Source organism: Aspergillus bombycis (assembly GCF_001792695.1).
Source record: "Aspergillus bombycis strain NRRL26010 chromosome Unknown contig00070, whole genome shotgun sequence".
Classification (NCBI taxonomy): Eukaryota; Fungi; Ascomycota; class Eurotiomycetes; order Eurotiales; family Aspergillaceae; genus Aspergillus; species Aspergillus bombycis.
In genome coordinates this window covers 1-19799 of record NW_019170072.1, presented here as the reverse complement: position 1 = coordinate 19799, position 19799 = coordinate 1, and the positions used below count along the sequence as shown (strand labels likewise).

The 19799-nt window shown below is 48.0% G+C and overlaps 5 protein-coding genes across 5 annotated transcripts; 3 read left to right on the top strand and 2 right to left on the bottom strand.

Annotated features, from left to right (window-relative positions):
- Positions 1-1367: 1367 nt before the first annotated feature.
- ABOM_007808 (uncharacterized protein) lies at positions 1368-2750 on the top strand (the record flags this gene model as incomplete). The annotated part of the gene is made up of 1 exon (XM_022534937.1): positions 1368-2750. The coding sequence occupies one exon, from the start codon at positions 1368-1370 to the stop codon at positions 2748-2750; it is 1383 nt and encodes a 460-aa protein (XP_022387190.1).
- A 3930-nt stretch (positions 2751-6680) lies between these two features.
- Positions 6681-10035, bottom strand: ABOM_007807 (DNA ligase (ATP) DNL4; the record flags this gene model as incomplete). The annotated part of the gene is made up of 7 exons (XM_022534936.1): positions 6681-6706; positions 6766-7204; positions 7320-7362; positions 7415-7547; positions 7605-7736; positions 7784-9888; positions 9956-10035. The coding sequence occupies 7 exons, from the start codon at positions 10033-10035 to the stop codon at positions 6681-6683; spliced, it is 2958 nt and encodes a 985-aa protein (XP_022387193.1).
- A 381-nt stretch (positions 10036-10416) lies between these two features.
- On the bottom strand, positions 10417-13548 carry ABOM_007806 (putative C2H2 transcription factor; the record flags this gene model as incomplete). The annotated part of the gene is made up of 4 exons (XM_022534935.1): positions 10417-11342; positions 11396-11540; positions 11594-11860; positions 11914-13548. The coding sequence occupies 4 exons, from the start codon at positions 13546-13548 to the stop codon at positions 10417-10419; spliced, it is 2973 nt and encodes a 990-aa protein (XP_022387192.1).
- A 1321-nt stretch (positions 13549-14869) lies between these two features.
- Positions 14870-16570, top strand: irs4 (the record flags this gene model as incomplete). Its single annotated transcript, XM_022534934.1, has 1 exon — positions 14870-16570. One exon carries the CDS (start codon positions 14870-14872, stop codon positions 16568-16570), a length of 1701 nt encoding a protein of 566 aa, XP_022387195.1.
- Positions 16571-17964: 1394 nt separating this feature from the next.
- On the top strand, positions 17965-19736 carry ABOM_007804 (fungal specific transcription factor domain-containing protein; the record flags this gene model as incomplete). Its single annotated transcript, XM_022534933.1, has 6 exons — positions 17965-18183; positions 18266-18311; positions 18721-18738; positions 18797-19007; positions 19063-19639; positions 19713-19736. The coding sequence occupies 6 exons, from the start codon at positions 17965-17967 to the stop codon at positions 19734-19736; spliced, it is 1095 nt and encodes a 364-aa protein (XP_022387194.1).
- Positions 19737-19799: the final 63 nt, after the last annotated feature.

Genomic DNA, 19799 nt, shown 5'->3' with positions numbered 1-19799 from the left:
TTCCCTGAACCAATTAATCAAATTGATAAATATGCAAAGCCTGCATAGGCGCTGGTGCCAAGGAAGCACTAGCATACCGTTCAGTCCAATACAGGGAGATCAATTATGAAGGCACTCAGCTACTGTTGATGTTTAGGTACTAATTATTCGAGAGCGAAGTTTGGTTTGTATGGAGAATTAAGTACTATGCATAATACCATCTACAGTTATTGTGCAAAATGTGTTCAGTTCTCCATCGCACAAAAGCAAAATAACATAAACAACAAAGAAAGAAAAGGCAAGGAAAAGGAGGGAAAATCCAGGTCTATCTCTGTATTGTTTATTTATTAATTATTATTATTATTATTGATTGTTAGGTGGTTGGGTACTAGTAGAGTTCCCCCATAACAGTCTTACTCAACTGGGGAAGGTCGAAACAATAGATAGTTAGCGATACAGTTTTACGTAACCCTGTAAGATGGAACTTGCAAGTGGAGCGCCTAAAGGCTTCTTTGTACCCAACCCACACTGCTGGCGAAGTTCATTTGGATATTCGAGAACATACCGTACGAATGTCGTACCTCTGCGCACTGTAATTTTATCCCACTGTCCACTGGCCGTCCCGCCCTTGAGCGTCACCATACTGTTTCCGGGGCTCGGCATTGTCCGCCCTTACCGCCTAAACCCAGCCATCCCGCCTCACTCTTTCTTTTTTTCTTCACTGTCTCACGCTTAACCCTGGGAAGTTAGGCTCTACGTATCGAAAATAGGTATTGGAAATTACCCTATCCAAACGAAGTTACGGTCAACCTTAAAGCCGATACCCCTACCGTCACTCTTATCGCACTCAAGTCTTGAGGTCATTCTTTGTTTTCCTTCCCTCCTGCTCGCATCTTCCTTGCATTCCCCGGGGAGATATCCATCTTCTTAAACTTGAGCTCTCCTCTATTTTGGTCTCACCTGGGAAACATACCGCCAGAATCCGATCACAGTGACCAGTATCCATTAATATCCGCAAAGTCGCGTGCCTGCATACGCATCCGGGCGGCTTCCCGCATTGGGTTTCATTTGGCTGACACTGCCGCTCGCCGGAACCCTCTGCCAACACAGCAGCAGCACCCTTGACGTATTTTGCATATTTATTCGACTGCCTCCCTAGGAGGAGTTTCCATTTTGGACACTTCTCTTCCTTCTCCTTCGTCGTCCCACCATTCATCCATGTATCTCGCTCAGAAACTCGATCAGAGTGCCTCGTCGGGCCTGGGACGTCTTACCAACCAACTGTACTTCGGTTATAAACTGTGAAGATGATGGTTCCTAGGGCCTTTCTATTCAGCTCCGTGTCTCCCCTGCACGATGGGAAGAAAAGTCAGCTCTCAAAATCTGAGATGGACTTTGTTGCTGTGCAGGACGTCTCAGGCCTCGAGCTTCACAACGAAAGCCCACACACCAGCCCAGTCATTATCCCCCCCAAACGCGGTCCTCGAATGACCCCAGTGCAGAGAGACCCTGTGAGAAAGGGTCCAAAGACTTTGAGAGGTGCAAGGACTGCTCATAGAACATCATCGGCAGCCTCGGGTGACCGTCCTGTACCTAGTTCTATTGCTTCGATATTGGAAGCCACCGCCATCCCGGTGCCTCGACGCAAGCGCAATGCTCGAGAGCCTCGAAAAATGCCTCAAGGGAATCATGTACAAGATTTTAGCAAGTTGTTGTTAGAAGGTGTCAAGTCTAGAGATGATAGCTTAATGGAGAGTACGGGCAATACCATGCTCGACATTCTCCTTAGCCCGCCTGAAGACCATGACCGGTTTGCGAATGGAAGCAATTGTGATAGCGATAGCGAAGCGCCATCATTATCCGCCCATTCGTTGTCTATTGAGTCGGTCCCATCGTTGGACGCGGAATTCGAGTCGCCATCTGGGTCTCCCGTACCCTCTACACCTTCTAGCCAACGAAGTCCGTGTGAGAGACGATACCTACGCCTATCGCAGTATGAGAGTTGTGCTTTCGACCATCCTTTATTAGAGGACGAATTATCAGACTCCGAATGGGAGGCTGTGCAACAGCCTACCTTCCTGGACAGCACTCCAACGAAATCTTCGCCATCTCGATCCTTCCCACGGTTAGGGTCCACTTTCAAGTCCAACCTCACGGCGTCACTGCGAGCAATAAAATCTGCGGCACAGACAGTTTCAACGTTCGCTACGCCCTCGGTTCAGCCCGATGATTTCCTCACCCGGTCTCTTCTTACGATCACACCGAAGATGACGGATGACCGTCGGCCTCCGCCCATGAACGAACCACCTTCTCCGGCGCTCCGGCGCTATTTCAATCCCATTACGGTTTCACCCGCAGAAATTTATGCTTATCAGGAGCACCCGCATGAAAACCTTGACACTAGCAATTGCCCCGTTTCCGTGCAGATGCAGACCTATCACCGGTCGGGAAAACGGGGCTCTCGAAAGAGTCGGTTCCACTTGTCGGGGTCTAAGGGTCGTGGTCGATATTCTTCTTTCGATCCCGAGGCCCCGCCGATGTCCCGCCAGCGTGAACCCCGCGAAAACAGTGACTTTTTGCGCATGGTTGTGATGGAAATGAACATGAGACGCAGCGGCAAGCTCCGGGACGACATTCCTACACGGGCACGAGTTTGGCTACCACCTCGCAAAGACAATCAAACTCGACACAGCCCTTACGATTATTACGAAGACGAAGAAGAACATGCCATTCCATCTAGATGGGTTGGGATTTCCGCTGACAGCATGTGATATCCGGTTCACATATAGGAGGCATTGGAATATTCCCTTCATTAGCGCAACGTATGGTGCGATGATTCCCCTTTTCTCTCATTTAACTTTCTTTTTCAACCCTCGTTATTTTTATTGTCATTTTCTTTTGTATGTTTTCTTGAGTTCTCTTGGCTATCTTGGCTATTGTACATATTGAGAGACCTACATTTTGCATTTTGGGCATACAGACTGGAGCGAAGGCGTTCAGGGATCTTGGATGGTCAAGACCGACCAGACTTGCTTACAAACTTTGGCATTCCTGCTCTGTACATCGATGGAGACTTGCACTCCACATTTTGGGGGAGAAAAGGCAAGTTCCAAAATGAATAAGATTGAATGGCCTTGTCATAGATGGACAGACCGTGGGTTCATAACGTCACATGAGCGTGATTAAACTTCTGAGCAATCAAATCAACGTCATTACTCCTTTAATCACTTGACCCGAGGTTCCTATCACGCGGCAGAGCAACCAAAGAAAGATAAGGTAACCCAAATAGATTCGAGGAATAAAATACCACCATGTCTCGTACTCATCATCACTCGAAGTTCAGGCCACCACCCCCGTCGGGGATTACGATACGCCGACAGGGTTACAGATTTAGTACCAGCACCCTAGCTAGTACTATCTGCCTACAGACTACCAACAGTCCTTCTGACCAAGACAAGACTAGCGAGAAGTGATGTACAAGCGTCCCAACGTGGAATGGTCGTATCGGAGAAATAGAATCCTTCCTAATATTGGGTTACTTTTGCCCAGCTGCGAAGGAACGTGGAAACGTTGAAGTATAACTAACTGTGATTATCATGGGACTTTTGGGGTTCATTGATTGAAATTTACCGCTAAACTCGAAGCAAATCGTACGCTTCTCAGTATTCTAATACTGTACTCATTCGAACCTGTTATTTGAAGATCATAAGAGTGTGTCTTAAAGTAAGTTTCATCTTCTGGAATAGCATGTTAGCTCTGAAACAGTTTAAGATCGTGTCTTTCAGAAAGGACTTCAATATTGATTCTTCAATCTGCCTAAAACCCTGTCTAGTAGGACGATGAGGAAGGCCTCATTTGTAGTCCATTGCAACCCATGATGACGTTGCCTGCATTTATCTTGCATAGATACATATTTTGATATAGCAGGTATCAAGCCACGTGGACCATTGCTTCCATATCGGGTAAAGCTTTGGATCACCTGTCAAGCTTCTTTGTATGGAAGTTGGACATACTACTGAATCCACACTACAATTTCGATTTGGCTATTCAACTTCCCTTGCAACTATGACAAGCCGCCCTCGTTATGGTTGATTAGGAGCAGAGCTGGGAAAGGCTTAGAATAGCCCTCGATAATTGGTATACAGATAGTTATGCCGAAATTACCCTACCGACGGACTCATATAACTGTTCTGGGATCATGGGGATCTTGTGGTCATTCGATCAAAATGGCATTGAAAAGCATGATTCTGACCAATACAGCTTGATAGCTGTTGAGGAATCTTCATAGAAGCATGATCGAACACTGTCTTGATGCTCCCTCGAGTTTCTGTCCCTAGACAGGAGTGTGAGCGATGAGAAATCTGAGAATATCTCGCTTCCTCTTCTACTACAAAACCACATACTCAGAGGTGAAGGGGAAAAACCCTGGTGAAAAACACACGGAAAATATCTTCCGCTTGAGATTGCCTGTCTATAAGACTGGCAGGAGATTCTGCGTACTTATTTCATTCAAAAAGGCTAGAGAAGGAGGTCATTGAGCTGCGATAGAGACAGCTCTGATGAGTATATCATGATATCAATCCCCTTGAGACCCACCGGGAGGTGTAGAACATGCCGATCGCTGTACCTGCGTCTGCATGATCAATTTTTACATTCCCGCCCCCTCATATTCAAGGTGAAGACTACTGAAACAGGTCCCATTCCGTCCGTGTTACCCACCACTAACTTGACTGGCTATGCTGTATAGGCTGCAAACTAGTGAACTATGCGCATATTCTCATGTTAGTCGCTAACTACTAACGCACTGGATAATGCGAATCTATCAATGCTAGGCTGGACCGACGGTCTATACACATTCTTCTGCTTCTGAGTACATACTTTTCGGACAAGATTACCCACAGCTCCATCAAGTGTGTAATCTCTATCAGAAGTAAGTTTGTTTGAGTCTTTCTTTGTCTGACGTATTTCTGTTCTTGGACAGCGCCCGGCCTCAGAATCCCTTCCGCTCGCTGGATCACTACTATCGACAGCATTCTTGGCGAGATATGTGTACCAGACTTACCAGCTCGCTACGGAGGCGATGCAGACCGCATAAACTGGTCTAAATGCGAGTCCAGCGTTTACGGTGGGCCTTCGCCTGCCGAATGATTCGGGGATAGGGGGCTTACCAGTCCTCTCAATGCTTGTCCGGCCTGATACCTATTGGAACGGATTAGGGCTGAATGCGGGTCAACCCGGCATTGATATTGATAGAGAGGACACTTTCATCAAATAAAAAGCCAAAAGGAGAACAGACTTACAGACTCCATACTTCTCTTGAGCGAGTTCAGCAACAGAATGCCAGTTAGCAGTGAATATGATGGTTAAGGTAGGCATCCTTCATACTGACTCTGATTGTGCTAACTATTGTTCTCTAATCTAGTCAGCGATACCATTTCCTAGATCAATTTAGCTTGACACTCATCTGTAGCATTCGAAAAGCATGACGACGGTAGTATCAGAAGGTCTTTCTCCATACTTGCTAGCTGTGTGAGTAAATTTTTGCTGTCTTTCCATTGACACACATATCCATTCGCCGGTATTTCAAGGCCATCTAAGACTTACGATGAGTTGATATATATTATCATTCTCCATGGTGGAAATTGCCGTCGGCTTGTGTCCCATCTGCAGCTTGAGCCTCCTTAGAAACATAGGAGGCTATTGTGAGAAGAACGTTTTTCTATGTATAGAGTAAGGACGGGAGGGGAAAAAATCATCTGACAAAAACAGTCATATTCTCTGTCCCTAGACAGGACGAAATGCAAATGAGCCCCTCTTGTTCAATTTTCATTTTCAGTCTACATTGTTCCTCAGATATACGACCAGGTATGTGGATGGCTAACTGGCTATCGACTAGCACACCTATAGTTCTTACTTTTAGGGAAGGGGTAGGTCATGATATTATAGAGATGATGTTGACCAGGCCGAGCAAAAGCACCAGAGTTTCACGTTATAGAACGACGAGACTATTCGCTACCAACTTTTCATGGAAGCTGACACGAGATACTAGTTTGGCTGTTAGAAGACGAATAATCGCGGTTCCTATGAGGTCCTCTCTCGGTCGAGAGTTGGGAGTTGGGAGGATTTAATATGTAGTGTTGTAATAAGTCTGGGTTGCATTAGGGTTAGATATTGAACTATCTAAAACTAAGACATGAGCTAAACCCAATACAGAAAGGGGTCTTGTTTTGTTTACGGTCACTGAAGCCCTCGAGGTATTCAGTACTGTATGGTATTCATTCAGGCTGTAATACTCAGCCAGGTCCTCGTTATCCATGGACTCATCTTATTTCTCTGTTTGTAGTGTGACCATGTCTCGCTCTCCCCTGTAGGCCTTATCTCTGTCCAATGGTAGAGGATGGATTCTCTGGTTGGGCTTAACCTTACACCGATGCTCTGGAGCAAACTCCCGCTGTGTTCCGTGTTTGGGCAGTGTTGCAGATAACCAAATAGCCGGGAAAGTAGGATTGGGTAAGTCATTACGCAAAACTGAGGGTATGTATGTATGTATGTACAATTGGGAAGGAATGTTGCGCACCATCATCGTCATCATCAGCAGCAGCAGCACCGATCTGCACATTTGAATTTGATTTAAGCCCTTGGGAAATGCCCAACGACTGAGTAGATTCTTAGTGAGGGTGTGGATTATGCGAGTTGCCCGTTTAGGTACCTCTGGGAGGCTGGAACCCTATAGGAAATTATCAGAATGGAGGAGTCCTAGTGTACCATGATCAGGCTTCAACATACCCTCTTCGTCCAACAGCGTCCGCTGCTTCCAGCACTCCTCTATCCATTCGGGAGTGACGAGGTGTGGCACCTTCTTCCCCGGTCTCGCCGAGTATGATTTGCGGATCGAAGAGACATCTGAATTTGGGCTATCCGGAGCTATGACGATGTGAGTAACCAACGAAGATTTCGAATCCACAACACTCGCTCCTGCAAATCGCGCAGTGTTGCGTGCCAAATGAAGACGGTATTGCTGATGGGTTGGTGGCGCCTCGTCTACTTCTGCATCGTCCACTTTGTCATTCTGGGGAAAGAGAATGGTCAAACCCTTGAACAGCCATCCGGAAGGCATCTCCCATCCGGCATTGACTCTCTCCTGAATACGCTCGTTGAGTTTTCGGGAGATTTCGGGATGCTGAGAAACATCAAAATGATGATCCTTGCTCATCTGCCTCAAGACCTTGACAACAGTCAGCAAGTTATAGTATTATCTTCTGAGCGGGAATGCTTGCCTCCTTGAGCTCGTCATTGGTGGTGTTGCGCGCATAACTATCATTAAACCGATCAACGCTCACTGCAATCTCCTCTTTTTTGTCTGCTGTCGCGAAGAAGGCGTGCCTGGATGCGAGTTAGTGGGTCAGGAACCCTGTTCCAGACCGAATCAACGTACCTGGGTTCTAGAGGAAGAACTGAACCGGGCAAACCCGCATCAATTTCACTCTGCTTGATACAATCAAGAATCCAGGATGGCCGGATAATATTGACATTGCCGCTTTTTTGAAGAGACGCGGCTTTTACAGTCCCTGCATAACATATCAGTCAATGTCAATGGCTCGAGGAGTCTTCCGAGGCGCACATACTTCTGTCCGCGATACAAATTGTGCTAGGAGCAGCATTACTCGTCTGAAAGAACTTGCCCCCATTAGCTTTGACGAGCTGTTCTAACTCCGCCTTTGACTTTTTGACCGGTGCGGTTGAGTCGGTTGTGATGTCTGTGACTTGGTCAGTTTGTGCTTGGACGCCCGGTCTTGCAACGTACAGAAATTTAGCCCTTCGAAGATATGCCCGGATGGGCCGGCGTACTGAGCTTCTGCTTCCGCATCATACCCTGCAATAGCTAGAGGCTTTTTGTTATCCCTCTTCGCCCGTTTCTTGCGTGAATTATCCACATTGAATTCTTTCTCTTTGCGCTCTTGTTCTGCGTTGGCTTTGAGGTCAAGGAACTCTTGCACTGAGAGAGCGCTTTTCCAATCTTTGTCCATACGCAGCTTTTTGAAGCGTGGAAAACGTAGCGTCAGTCCGATACGAAACTGGTCACTGACAGCCACTGAAGCTGCCTTAACGCAGAGTACCACCGAGTCTTCGGGCTTTATCCACATGTCTGGGCGCTCGTACTGCGCATCTCCGCCTGCCAATTCAATGTATGTTGTGGGAGGCTTCTTGGCTTTCCATTCGTGCCATTTGCCGTCCGTGTGATGCCGAATGTTTGCATAATCAGCTGCAGTAAGGCCTCCCCCTACCTTGCAGAAAGAATAACACTTAGATGCCACCCCTCCTTGTGAGGAATGGGCATCATCGACCCTTAACCCACATAAGAAACTTGAAAGGCCACCACCCCGATGACCAGATCCATAGTAGCCTCCGATCACGACTACATCCAATGACTCTCCGAACTCAGTCATATATTCCGGTTTTACCTTCATCCAGTCATCGTGTCTTTCATTCAAGCGATAGGGTGACCTGGGATTCTTAAGCACCAAGCCCTCGGAAGCCTCTTCTACGACTCTTCTCAGTGCTTCCTCTACTTCAGTTTTGCTCGTAGCTTCTTCGTAAGGGTGGATTTCAAACCTGCGATGAATTGGCTTGATACTTTTCTGCAATGCGTTCCGGCGGTCACGAAGAGTGTACCTTGTGATATCGTGTCCGTTCAAGTACAGTATGTCAAAGATACGGAACAAGGGCCGGCTAGTGCTCGAGTACGGGTTTCTCTGTTCGGATAAGGCAGCCGTCTTAAGCGTGCCAAAAGGGGCAATGGCATCTTGCTCAGTATCCCAAGTAATCATTTCGCCGTCAAGAATCAAGCTTTCCACGCCATCTGCAAACGCATCGTTGAGATATCTTGTCAAAGCACCATTCTCATCCTGGATGCCATTTCCGTAGAGATATGTGTAGTCCTTGGCTTTTCTTGACCAGAAGCGAAACGTTCTTCCCCCTGGTACAGAGTCGTTTGATTCCATATGAAGCTGCATGCGCTCCCCGTCAAGTTTCTCCTCAATCCAGAAAACCGGATCATCTTCTGTCAGCCTCATCCGACTAATCATCCGATCCAGTGATTGCATCTGAAATTGAGCCAACTGTGGTTGGAAACACTGCATCAACGTGATTCCCCTTTCTTCAGCATCAAGCCGGATATTAGGATCATGCAACTCCCAACAGACGCGCCGAAGACTACTTGAAATGCTGTACAGATTCTCCGCGTCTGGGTGCAACACATCAAAGAAGGTGCGCTCCGTTGCACCAACCTTCATCTGTCGTAGGATGATGCGAATAAGCCACATGAGCTCTTCCGGGTTCATTAGTCGGTAGAACTCTGTCAATATCGGCAACTGTTGCTCTTCCTTAGATGCCGCGGATAGCTGATCGAGTTTCTCATTCACTTCCTCGATGGTCATATCACCCACTTCCGTGCGCATTGGTCGCTTCGAGAGTACACCGTAGCATCGGCCTGCGAAATCACCAGCCATGCTAGACGTAGTCGCCTGTCCCGGTAATTTCCAATTTAAGAGATTAAGGGCATCCTCCGAATTCTTATCGATTTTCATTATCCTGATTAGGAGCTTCCCGATAGCTTTCTCCTTCAATCCGTACATTGCCCGATCCCGATCTTTGTCGGGAAGAATCAATCGAAACGCGGGGTATATGTCGTCCCCGACCTCCTTCCTCCATCTTGAGATGAAGCGGTCGATAACGTCTCGCCTTTTTTCCAATGGCGTCAGATTAGTGCTAGACAGTCCATGAGGGCCGACCTTCTTGCGCGCAGGTCCAGCTGGCTTCTTTTTGATCTCACTCAACGGATAGAAAAGTGTCTGGAACAAAACATGAAACGGCAAAGTAGCGGAATGATTTCGTGGGCGGTTGGGATATCTGGCGCCCAGTCGATTAGTAAATGGTGCAATGTTCAGCGAAGGGAAGTGAGAGTTGGCCGTATTACTTTTCATCTAGGTCAGACGCCTCATCTTCAATGCGAGGATCGGTATTGGCAGGCTCATTATAATCGCCGTCAGAATCCATGTCTCATTAGAAGCACTAGTTCGTAGATCTAGGGAATGAACCTGGTTTCGAGCATGGAGTGCATGGAACAGTTTATATCTGCATGTTTAACTCCGTTGGGGTCTAGGCTGCAATAGGCAACGATAAGATCGTAAGCGGATTGACTTCAAAACATGTGACATCATATTGGCATTGCGCACCACCCACCGCCTTGGGATAAGGTTTCTAGATTCATATCTATATTCCCATTGGTTGTTCATAATTGTCAAATCTATTCCTCTTTTAAAAAAAAATAATCTAGGTTATGATAAGGTTGAGCTCTAGGATAACCAAAAGAAAAAAAGGGTTGCTAAACAAGAGAAGAAAAGAAGGAAAGCAACTGTAGCTGTACCTACATCAAGGCTATTTGTCGCATGACATCAAGTCTCCGAGCCTTGTCAGGATTGCAATAAATCTCTTAGATATTCCCCACGAATTAAGACCAGTAAGTGTCTCGCAGCCAACCTGAAGAATCCGTTTAGGACCTTCGGGAGCACATATATCTCCCACACCAGTCACATTACCCTTCATCCCTTGCCCTCCTCGAACAAAGATCTGGACCAGCTCGTCGTCACAAGGACGGTCAATATGGAAGAACGTGGGCTCGCTGGGTAGGTTCTCATCTGTCCCACCACGGGACCTAACATCTGGAAAAACCTGCGAATGACACATGCCATAAGCCCATAGTGTAATTATTGCAAGAAATACAGCTACTGGCTCATGAAATGCATTGGTCGAATATCTTCGCACATGCCACAAAGATGCGCCTGCGTGTATAACTGCGAGCCGAGCCTTATACTGATCATGTTTGATCCAACGAAGTATATAATGCCACTCAATGGTCTGCTGACGCGCGCTCCATCGAACCTTTTCTGTTGCTAGAGAGGTTACCAAGGTCTTAATCTCATGAAATGGTACGAGCAATATAATCCGGGCTTCGTGAAGGTGTAGGACGGTCGGGTGCTCGAGCCCAGATGCCTTAGCTATCGTGCTATTTGCTGCCCAATGGAGAATATCCAGGCAATCGCATGCGCTATTACGCCACCTCGAATACGAAGGAATACCTGGTAGCCAAACAGATCCCGAGGGAATCGCAGCCTCCCTTGACTGCTTCTTGGCAGTTGGATTCCAGAACGACAAAGGACGGCGAAAATAATCACCCACCTCCCACATCCGATGGTAAAGCGCATGGACTAACAAGATGTGACCGAATTCTCCTATATTAGCAACAAGCCTCTTCTCGATATACAACGTGAGCACGGCGTTGTAGAGAGAAACCTCCTCTCGGCCTAAGGGGTGCAGGTTAGACAGGTTAACGCATGAAAAGAGTCAGGAGAGATACCAGTAGTCTTGTCGTAAAGTCGTTTCCAGGCATCAGCGGAGCTTGCTCGCCAGAGGTTCTCGTCTGATGGTAGTGGAGCTTGACCGTCATCAAGGGAGAGCAATAACCGACTTTCAAAGTGGTATGCAAGCATACAGTCCAAAAGCTATTATCTTTGTCAACTATGCGTTCGCTCAAGCTACTACGTTTATATCTTACCCATATAAAGTAGCCTGTTCTTTTTCTTGTTTCGTCCTCAATCCATGTCGCCCAACAAGCACCCTGCGAAGTGTCCATTGTTGAAAGCCTTGACTGGGTAGAAGCACGTAACAACTCCTCACGCGTCGAAAGATTAACTAGCTCACCGATACTATCCAACGCGAAATCTCTACTGTGCTCATTGCTTCCGTGAAGCAATCCGACACAATTTAGCATTATTGTCTGCATAAGCCAAAGAGGTGTTTGTCCTGGGCGGCACTTCTCCTTCTTTAATAGCAGTCAGTGAATGCCCTCACTTAGATATTCTAGCAGGCTCATACCTCAATATGTATAGCTCGCCGGATAAACTCGTGAAATGCTGCAGAACAATTATCTTGTTCATCAATGCCAGCAGCATAGCTGCCTATTGCTGAAACAGCCATTGTCAATAGCCAGTGGCATGCATTCGGATTGAAAGTAGGGCCATGTAAGATTGGGTATACTGTCTGGAAAGAGTCAAAGTAAAGTCCGACGAACTGCGACAGGGCTTCTCGAGGGGGAAAGTCCTTGTTTTCAAACTTAGGATAAAGAAAATTTTCGGTGCAACACAGCTGGATAAAGACCTCGTAAATGTTGTCGTACATTGCAGGTTCGAGTTGAAAATTGGAGGCTACTTCCTCAGATAAAGTTTCCTCCCTGAGTCCCTGGATGGTAGGGAACGAGAATTTAGACGGGTCGCCTGCTTGATGTAACTGAGACCGAATATCGATTAGACTTGCAGGTCTTAGTCCAGGATCCTGCTTCCGCCTGTATTTTGGAAGCCGAGCGCCACCCCCGTCTATGTACGAATCTGCTGACCGTTGGGAGGCGTTGCAAGGCCTTGGCTGGGGCGTCGATGATTGAACAGCATCGCGGGGAAAGGGTCTGGGGCTGTCGACATCAGTACCTAGCGAAGTGTTTCCAGAAGGTGTCTGATAAACATGCTCTGGTAAAGATGGACTAGTTTGTTCCGCACTAATAACTGGGGGAAGCCATGATGCCTGACCCAGGGAGCTGTCGACAGCCCCTCCTTGCGAAGAATGCGGGGGCAGACGGTTTCCAGTAGGGCGATCACCGGTCGTATCAAGTAACAAATCGTTCGAAAGCCAGTTGATCGTTGAGGCCATTGCGGGATCCAAGTAGGGTTGTGCAAACCCCAACTGTAGCTGTTGGTTATGTGCAACCATCACACCCATATTGGTATTAGAACCTGGTATCTCGGGTTGAAACTGGTGGTTTAATCGAGCCCCTTGGGCACCTGAGAGTGTTGCCCTGACGTCCGACGTGGGCATCTGCGGATACAGCTGTTGAAGGTTTACTCCCGCGTATGTATCAAAAGGAAATCGTGAGACATCTATCACCCCATTACTATTAGACAAATGCAGATTCTCCGGTTCAGAAGCTCGTCGGCTATCTTGAAGGCCATTAAGATGTTCACTGGGGTGTTCCTGAGAACTGGATGTGGTCTTGGAAGCGCTTTGCCCAGACAGCTGGATCTGAAATTGACCAAGTTGGTAGCCGGGAATCTGAGCAGATGGCTTTCCTCTGTCCTGCGCGAAAGGGATGTCTGGATTTGCCGCAGAAGGAGAGCGGGCATGACGAGAAACCTGCTCCTGGGGCGAGCCGTCCATAGAGTCCTGATTCCGGGATGACTGTTTCCGCGCTTTTGCTTTGGATCGTCGCTCGGTTGGATATTGACATTCGAGTGATCGATTGTCGCAACGGATGCATGGTGTTCCTCCGCTACATCGCACTCTTGCTACGGCGCATTTGAAGCAAGCCCGAAACGTCTTTACCGTAATTCGATGTGTGCGGTCCTTCCCACCTTCTGGTCCTAAGGTATGGTGACTCAACTCGTGACGGTGGAGTGTGTCACTGGCCAGTGTCAGCTGCAACTTATCTGCGATATACCGAATCGTTCTCTGTTTATTGGGCATGAGAGAAAACGTACGTTCTCGAGAAATGCCGGCCGCACTGTGTACACTCAAAGGGCTTTTCTTTAGTATGACTGCGAAAATGACGCTTTAAATGCTCCGGTCGCCTGAAGGTGCTGTGACAGATAGAACATATAGTTTGACTGGAGCCTGTAGAAATGGGTTGTATTTCATGGTCGTAATTGTTCCTATCACTCAATGTCGCTTCTTCGGCCTCATGGCGGTCTGCAACTGCTACCACGTGTCTGGTTACTTATTCTGTAGGTCCTCTTGGGTCTTTCACAAGGCAACTTCAGGAAATCCTTGAAGGAAGGAGGATGTAGCCGAATTCATACCTGGGCCAGCGTCGCTGTTCTCCGGGGACATGGCGTCTCACGGACGATTGTTCCTTAAGGCAGATAGTACTTGTGAATTGGGCATGGCACCTTGGATAGAAAAACAGATCGCCGTATGATAGACGTGGCGAGAGGTGCATCACGAAAGACCCTGCGATGCTTGCATTTCATCACTATAATCGGCCGGCTTGAGGTATTCGAACCCTGCAGGTAGATGATGAAAGTTCTTCAAGCAACAATCTTTCGAGGCAGTGGACCGAACCACTAGTTCCAACTCGGGGCTGGAGGTTACGTCGCAGGGCAACCTGGAAGGGTTAGAAGCGGGGAAGAATATTTGGGTCAATTGAACGTTTCTCTAGAATACTTAACTTACATCCTGTACTAAAGAGTGAGAGCGGGGACCCCGTGATTGGACAATGAACATTGGTTGAAATTCCCCGCACTACCGGCTGTCTTACCTTTCGGTTAAATGTGGGAAAATGGAGAGAAAGGGGGATGAGAAAGTAAGGTTAATTCCAAGAACAATATATTAAGGGAAAAGAAGACAGATTGGTTAAGTATAAATTGCTCGAGTATAACCTGATTCCGAACAATTAACAGTCACAGAGTGCGTGGACTTGCTTTGCCAAGTAGGACGTATGCTATGAGCTGGTCGGTTAATATATGGTTACTAGTATTGCTTGACTATCATACAAAAGAGTGAAATGCGCCTCAGGGCTCCCGAGTCCCGAGTCCGAGTCCAGAACGACTATTTCCGTAGGAGGTTAGCTGATTACCTGATCCAGACTAGCTCTGCAGATGACCTCTTAGCACAGCTCAAGTTGTTGTCTCTAATTTGTTGCCGCAGGTACAAACATCAGTTCTCTCCTGGTTCTTATATGCATGAGTGGATCAAACATGCCTTTTTGGGATCTCTTAGTGTCTGTATGAAACGTATAGCATTGCACACCTTCCCTTGATATTTCAGTGACCTCAAACGGGTCCCATGAATGGCGAATTCAACACCCGCTCTGAACCAGCGGGTAGCTCCCCATTTATCTCCCGGCCATGCCCATAATGCCGTGACGGCTTTGCAAGGTGCCACTACTGCCTTTCGCACAAGCGCTTCTAGAAGCAGTTCGCCTGCAGTCGCCCACAGAACGGGAGAAACCGCTGATGTCAACAAACGTGCTCTCGGTCCGGGTCCCCGTCCCGATATTGAAACCGAAGTGCCACCCGAAGTTGGTTCCGTAAAGGACAAGATTGGGAGGTATACTGCCCATTCTCAGAATGCTCTCGAGAGCGTTCGCAGGAGCCCAGCAACATTTAGACCGGAGTCCCCGCAGCAGATCGCCGCCCGGTTTGCTGCGGAACATCTCCCTGTACATAGGAAAAATGCAGCAACAACTACTGATAGCGGTGTGGCGCGAGGCACAAATGAACCCCAGCCAAAGAACGAAAAGAATGTACAAGATGTGAAAGCATCCAGTCCAAGCTCAGTCGAGAGCGTCGCAACGAATAATAATACGATCGAGCGACACTCAAAGGGTGACGAAGCTAAGCCGACTCGAGATTTATCTATTCGTCGAAAGCCGATCATACAAACACCTAATACACCTCTAGACTCTACGCAACAGGCAGTGGTAAAGCCACGTCCAATACCCCCAGCACCTCGAAAATCTCGACTAGTCACAGGCAGCCCAGGGTCAGCTGAACCTGCCACCAGAAGGGGCCAGCCCAACGAACCTAAGGGCTCCCTCGATCCACTAAGCTCTTGCTCCTTCGGCACCCCCAAGGATTTATCTACCATATCAGATGAGAAAGGTCCTGCATTGCCTCCGCGGCCTGGCGGATCAACTGCGCTTAACGGTGGTCTAAATAATCATCGAGCCCTTCTGGCGAAGAATGATATCCCAAGACGGCCATTAAGCCCGAGTGCTTCGTCGGTCGTAGATCGACAACGTAATAGTAGCACTCCGAGTCTGCTTGATGATTCGGGTAGTTTGAGTGAAGGCGCCCTTTCAGATGCAATCGTCGCATCATCATTGGCATCCTCCCGAGCACCACCTACCAAGAATGGCCCGCCACCTCCCCCTCCACAACGTCAAGCAAGGTCTCGTTCAATATTACGTCTTCACAGCAATGGGAGAGAGCTTTCCCAATCTCGAAGCCCATCCAGCCCTTTGCGACACACGCTCCGCAACCCGGCTAAACCTGACGATGAAGATGATAGTCACCACCGGCACAGAACGCATATTATACGGAAACACCCACATAAGCATCACGAAGGCGATCGAAAGAGATGGCGGAGTGAGGTTACGGAAAAGGAGCGAAAACGCTACGAGGGTGTATGGGCGGCTAATAAGGGGCTTCTCATCCCCACAAAAGAAGAAGTGGACAGGCAATGCTCCGAACATGATCCATTGCGAGACACATGGCCTTCGAATGCCTCGGAGATGGTAGTGAACATCGTGGTTCGAGACATCTGGTCTCGGAGTCGCCTCCCATCCTTCGTGCTGGAGCAGATCTGGGATCTAGTTGATACACAAAAGATTGGACTCCTAACAAGAGAGGAGTTTGTTGTTGGGATGTGGTTGATTGATCAGCAACTAAAGGGACACAAACTGCCTGTGAAAGTACCGGACAGTGTCTGGGGCAGCGTGAAGCGTGTGCCTGGGATTAGTTTACGCGACATTGACTTCCATTCCTGACGTGGCAGTGGGCTCCATTCCATATCATTCGTAAGGATGATCCAGATATGGAGGACAGTAATTCTATTTCGAGAACAGGACTACCTACTAGCTAGAGTAAGAACCTAAATCGCACTAGTTGGATCGGACATTACTAGTTGCCTGTAGGGTAGTATTAACGTGACCCGCCTTTGGATGGATTTGATAGGTATCTTCAGCTGACCAGAATGTGCGTAACAATCACGGCGAATACTCGGGGATAGTCGGGCTCCAGGCGTATCCTTGCGTACGGGCGGGAGTCGACAAAGGTTCCCGCCCGGATATCTTGATTCTGGGCCGGAATGCATCCGGGAATGGCGTGTTGTGTACAGAGTACCTACCTTAAGTTGGCTCGGCCCTTCATTCAATTAGAGTTCACCTAAGATGTGTGTCGATCGATTAGCCCTCCTTTGCCCCGAGATCTCCAAGCTAACCATTCTGGCGCCTTGTTATCAAATCGATCTATCGATCTCCCTGGGTCACTTTTGGCCCTGCATGCGCTCACCCCTGTTATCGAACCAAGTCGTTCTTGTTCTGGGAGATGTTGGATTGGTCATTCGCAGAGATGATGAATGAGGGAATAATCGGGATCGACTTCCTGCGTAAACGTGGCAAGCCACCGGTATGTAGACGAATGGGTTCCTGGTGTGTCAGTCAGTAATGTAACCGCTGTACTCCGTATCGATATGACAATGTATGTTATCACGTGACATGTAGAATCAGGCCATGGCTTGGTCAACCTCGTCCGAAAGCGGTTTAACGCCGACAAAGAAAGCAAAATGAGTGGAAGCTAACCCGATCGAGAGACTTCAGCAGAGAACCTTGAAGCAAAAGCAAACGAGAGCAGATACAAAATGCTTTTTTTTTCTCCCTGGTTGTCATATCTCAACTTTATAGATTTGGATCCATGCATCGCATTTTTTGATCAACCCCATTCGAGGAAGCTCCATTCAGGGGAACCTGAGGAACATGCTTTTTGACTAATCGCGAATCGTCCGCCACATTTACGCTTTCTTGGGGGCAAAGCAAATCCCGAAGCGTGAGCGATCGGGATTTGAATCGTTGGCTATGGATGATTAAGCCCCAGTACTACACCCCAGTTCTCGACGCTGTACGGCGTATATCAGACCACCTCTTCGGGTATCGAAATAAACACTTTCTTAGGGATTCCCGTGGCCGTATGCTTCCCTAGTAATGATGCGCAGTCCGAGTATCTACTAGTCGTCAATGTCGGGAACACTCGCGGTGAAAGTCTTGAAGTCCCCTGTGTATCGATCGTTGCGGCTGCATAACACAACTGAACATTGGCAAAGCCGGTTCGTTTTTAGACTACGACCCCTACTATATTATACTCCTCCATTGCCCAAGCAATCGCCATGGTTCTGGAGAATTTCCAGAAATTTCATGACAACGGAACCACCACAGTTACACAGTCCAAGGTCGCAAGGCCCACTGTGGTGCGAAAGAAATTTGCGAAGCCACCAGTCAAAGTAGCATGTCTAGCCTGGTACGTTATTCCTTTGCTTTATGATTCTGGTCATTACCCCGGAGGTCAACGCCCGGTTTTTGGGATCTGGACTACGACCATGCACCGTGTGAGACAAAGTCCCTGTCTTACTACTAGGTGCCCTGTCCCCTGTTATATCGGACCTGGGCTGACGCATACTCCTCCAACAGTCGTGCTTCAAGGACACGCTGCGATGGACAAGTTCCTTGTTCCAATGTAGGTCTTCTATGTCTCATCATCTCTAGTTACCCTCGTGTTTCTTCTTATCTTCCCTCGTCTTGACTTTGCCTGTTTTCACTTTTCATTCTTTTTCGTTTTCTTTCCCCTTTTTCGCTCTCGTTTCTTTTCTGCTTCTGTTTTATATCTTTTCCTTCTTCTATTGAATGGCGTCTGTTCCCCGTGTCTCAATATGTTCTCCACTCTACCATACACCATCCCCGCAAAGTACATCATAAAGGCGTTTACTGAGACAATTACTTCCATGAAAAGTGTCTTGGCAAAAGAAGGAAATGTTCCTATCTGCCTAGTAAACGAGGCGGTCCAAGGAAGAAGAAAAGGGCATCCATCTCCCCAGAAGGAATTGTTCCACCGGATGATGCTCCCAGTTCAATCACTCACCCGGCAGCGCCCGGATTCGATGAATGTACGTGATGATGCGTAAATCCTAGAATTAAGAGCAACCTATACTCACTGTGGTACAGCGACGGGCATGTTTGGCCAAATCGATGGGCTGTCGGTACCAGGAGCCGGGCTGAGAAGCTTGGATTTCCCGTCGGATGTTCAATCAATGTTCGCTGACCTCTTTATCCCCCATGAGGCTGGTCATCCACCTGCACAAATGGAGCCAACGCCGTCGCCGTCCAACATATCAACTCAGTCATTGGTAAGGACATACGGCTCTGAACACGACATGTGGGTTTTGCATTGCCCCAACCAGACTGCTGGTCCCTTCTAATCTCCCAGGCAGACTCAACGCCTACTACGACTTTATTCATCATTATTTCCCGATTCTTCCGCCCAGGGCAGCTCCGGCCTCTCCAGACAGACCACTAGATGCGGTTGGTTCATATTCCGAATCCCCGACAGAAGAACCTCTTCTATTGTACAGACCACGGTCCCCTCTTAGCCTTGCTTTGTCGGCAGTATTGGCCCTCATCCCCCATCCAAGTGACTTGGAGCCTTCGTCTCCTGCCTCTGTTATCCGGCGTAGGACATATGCACATACGTTCTCCCAATTGGCCAACTCCAGCATCGAAACAGATTGTGAGCTCCATGCCTCTTCTACCGACCCTGCACAGGCGCTTTCAAGCGAACGCCCTCTTATCAATAGAGAGAACTTCCATCCCCATACACCCGTGGAACTCGAATCTATTCTTGCGCTCTTGGTTCTCTCCGTGTACGAATACACGCAGCGGGGAAACCTGCTTAAGATGCGATATCGTGCGGGCCAGGCATTGGCGATCGCGCTAGACATGTCTCTGCATTCTTTGGGAGAAGAGTACGATGAATTCGCGGAAGCTCGAAGAAGAGCTTGGTGGATGACGGTATGTGGTTCGACTGGAATCATGTCTAGTCCGCTAACCTTGTTCTTCCCATAGTATTACTGCGTTCTTCAAGGGTCGATTGTCAGCACAACAGTGAGTTTTCTCCAGAAATATACCGCCTTACCCTCCCCTCCCAACACAAACACAAACAAACACAAAC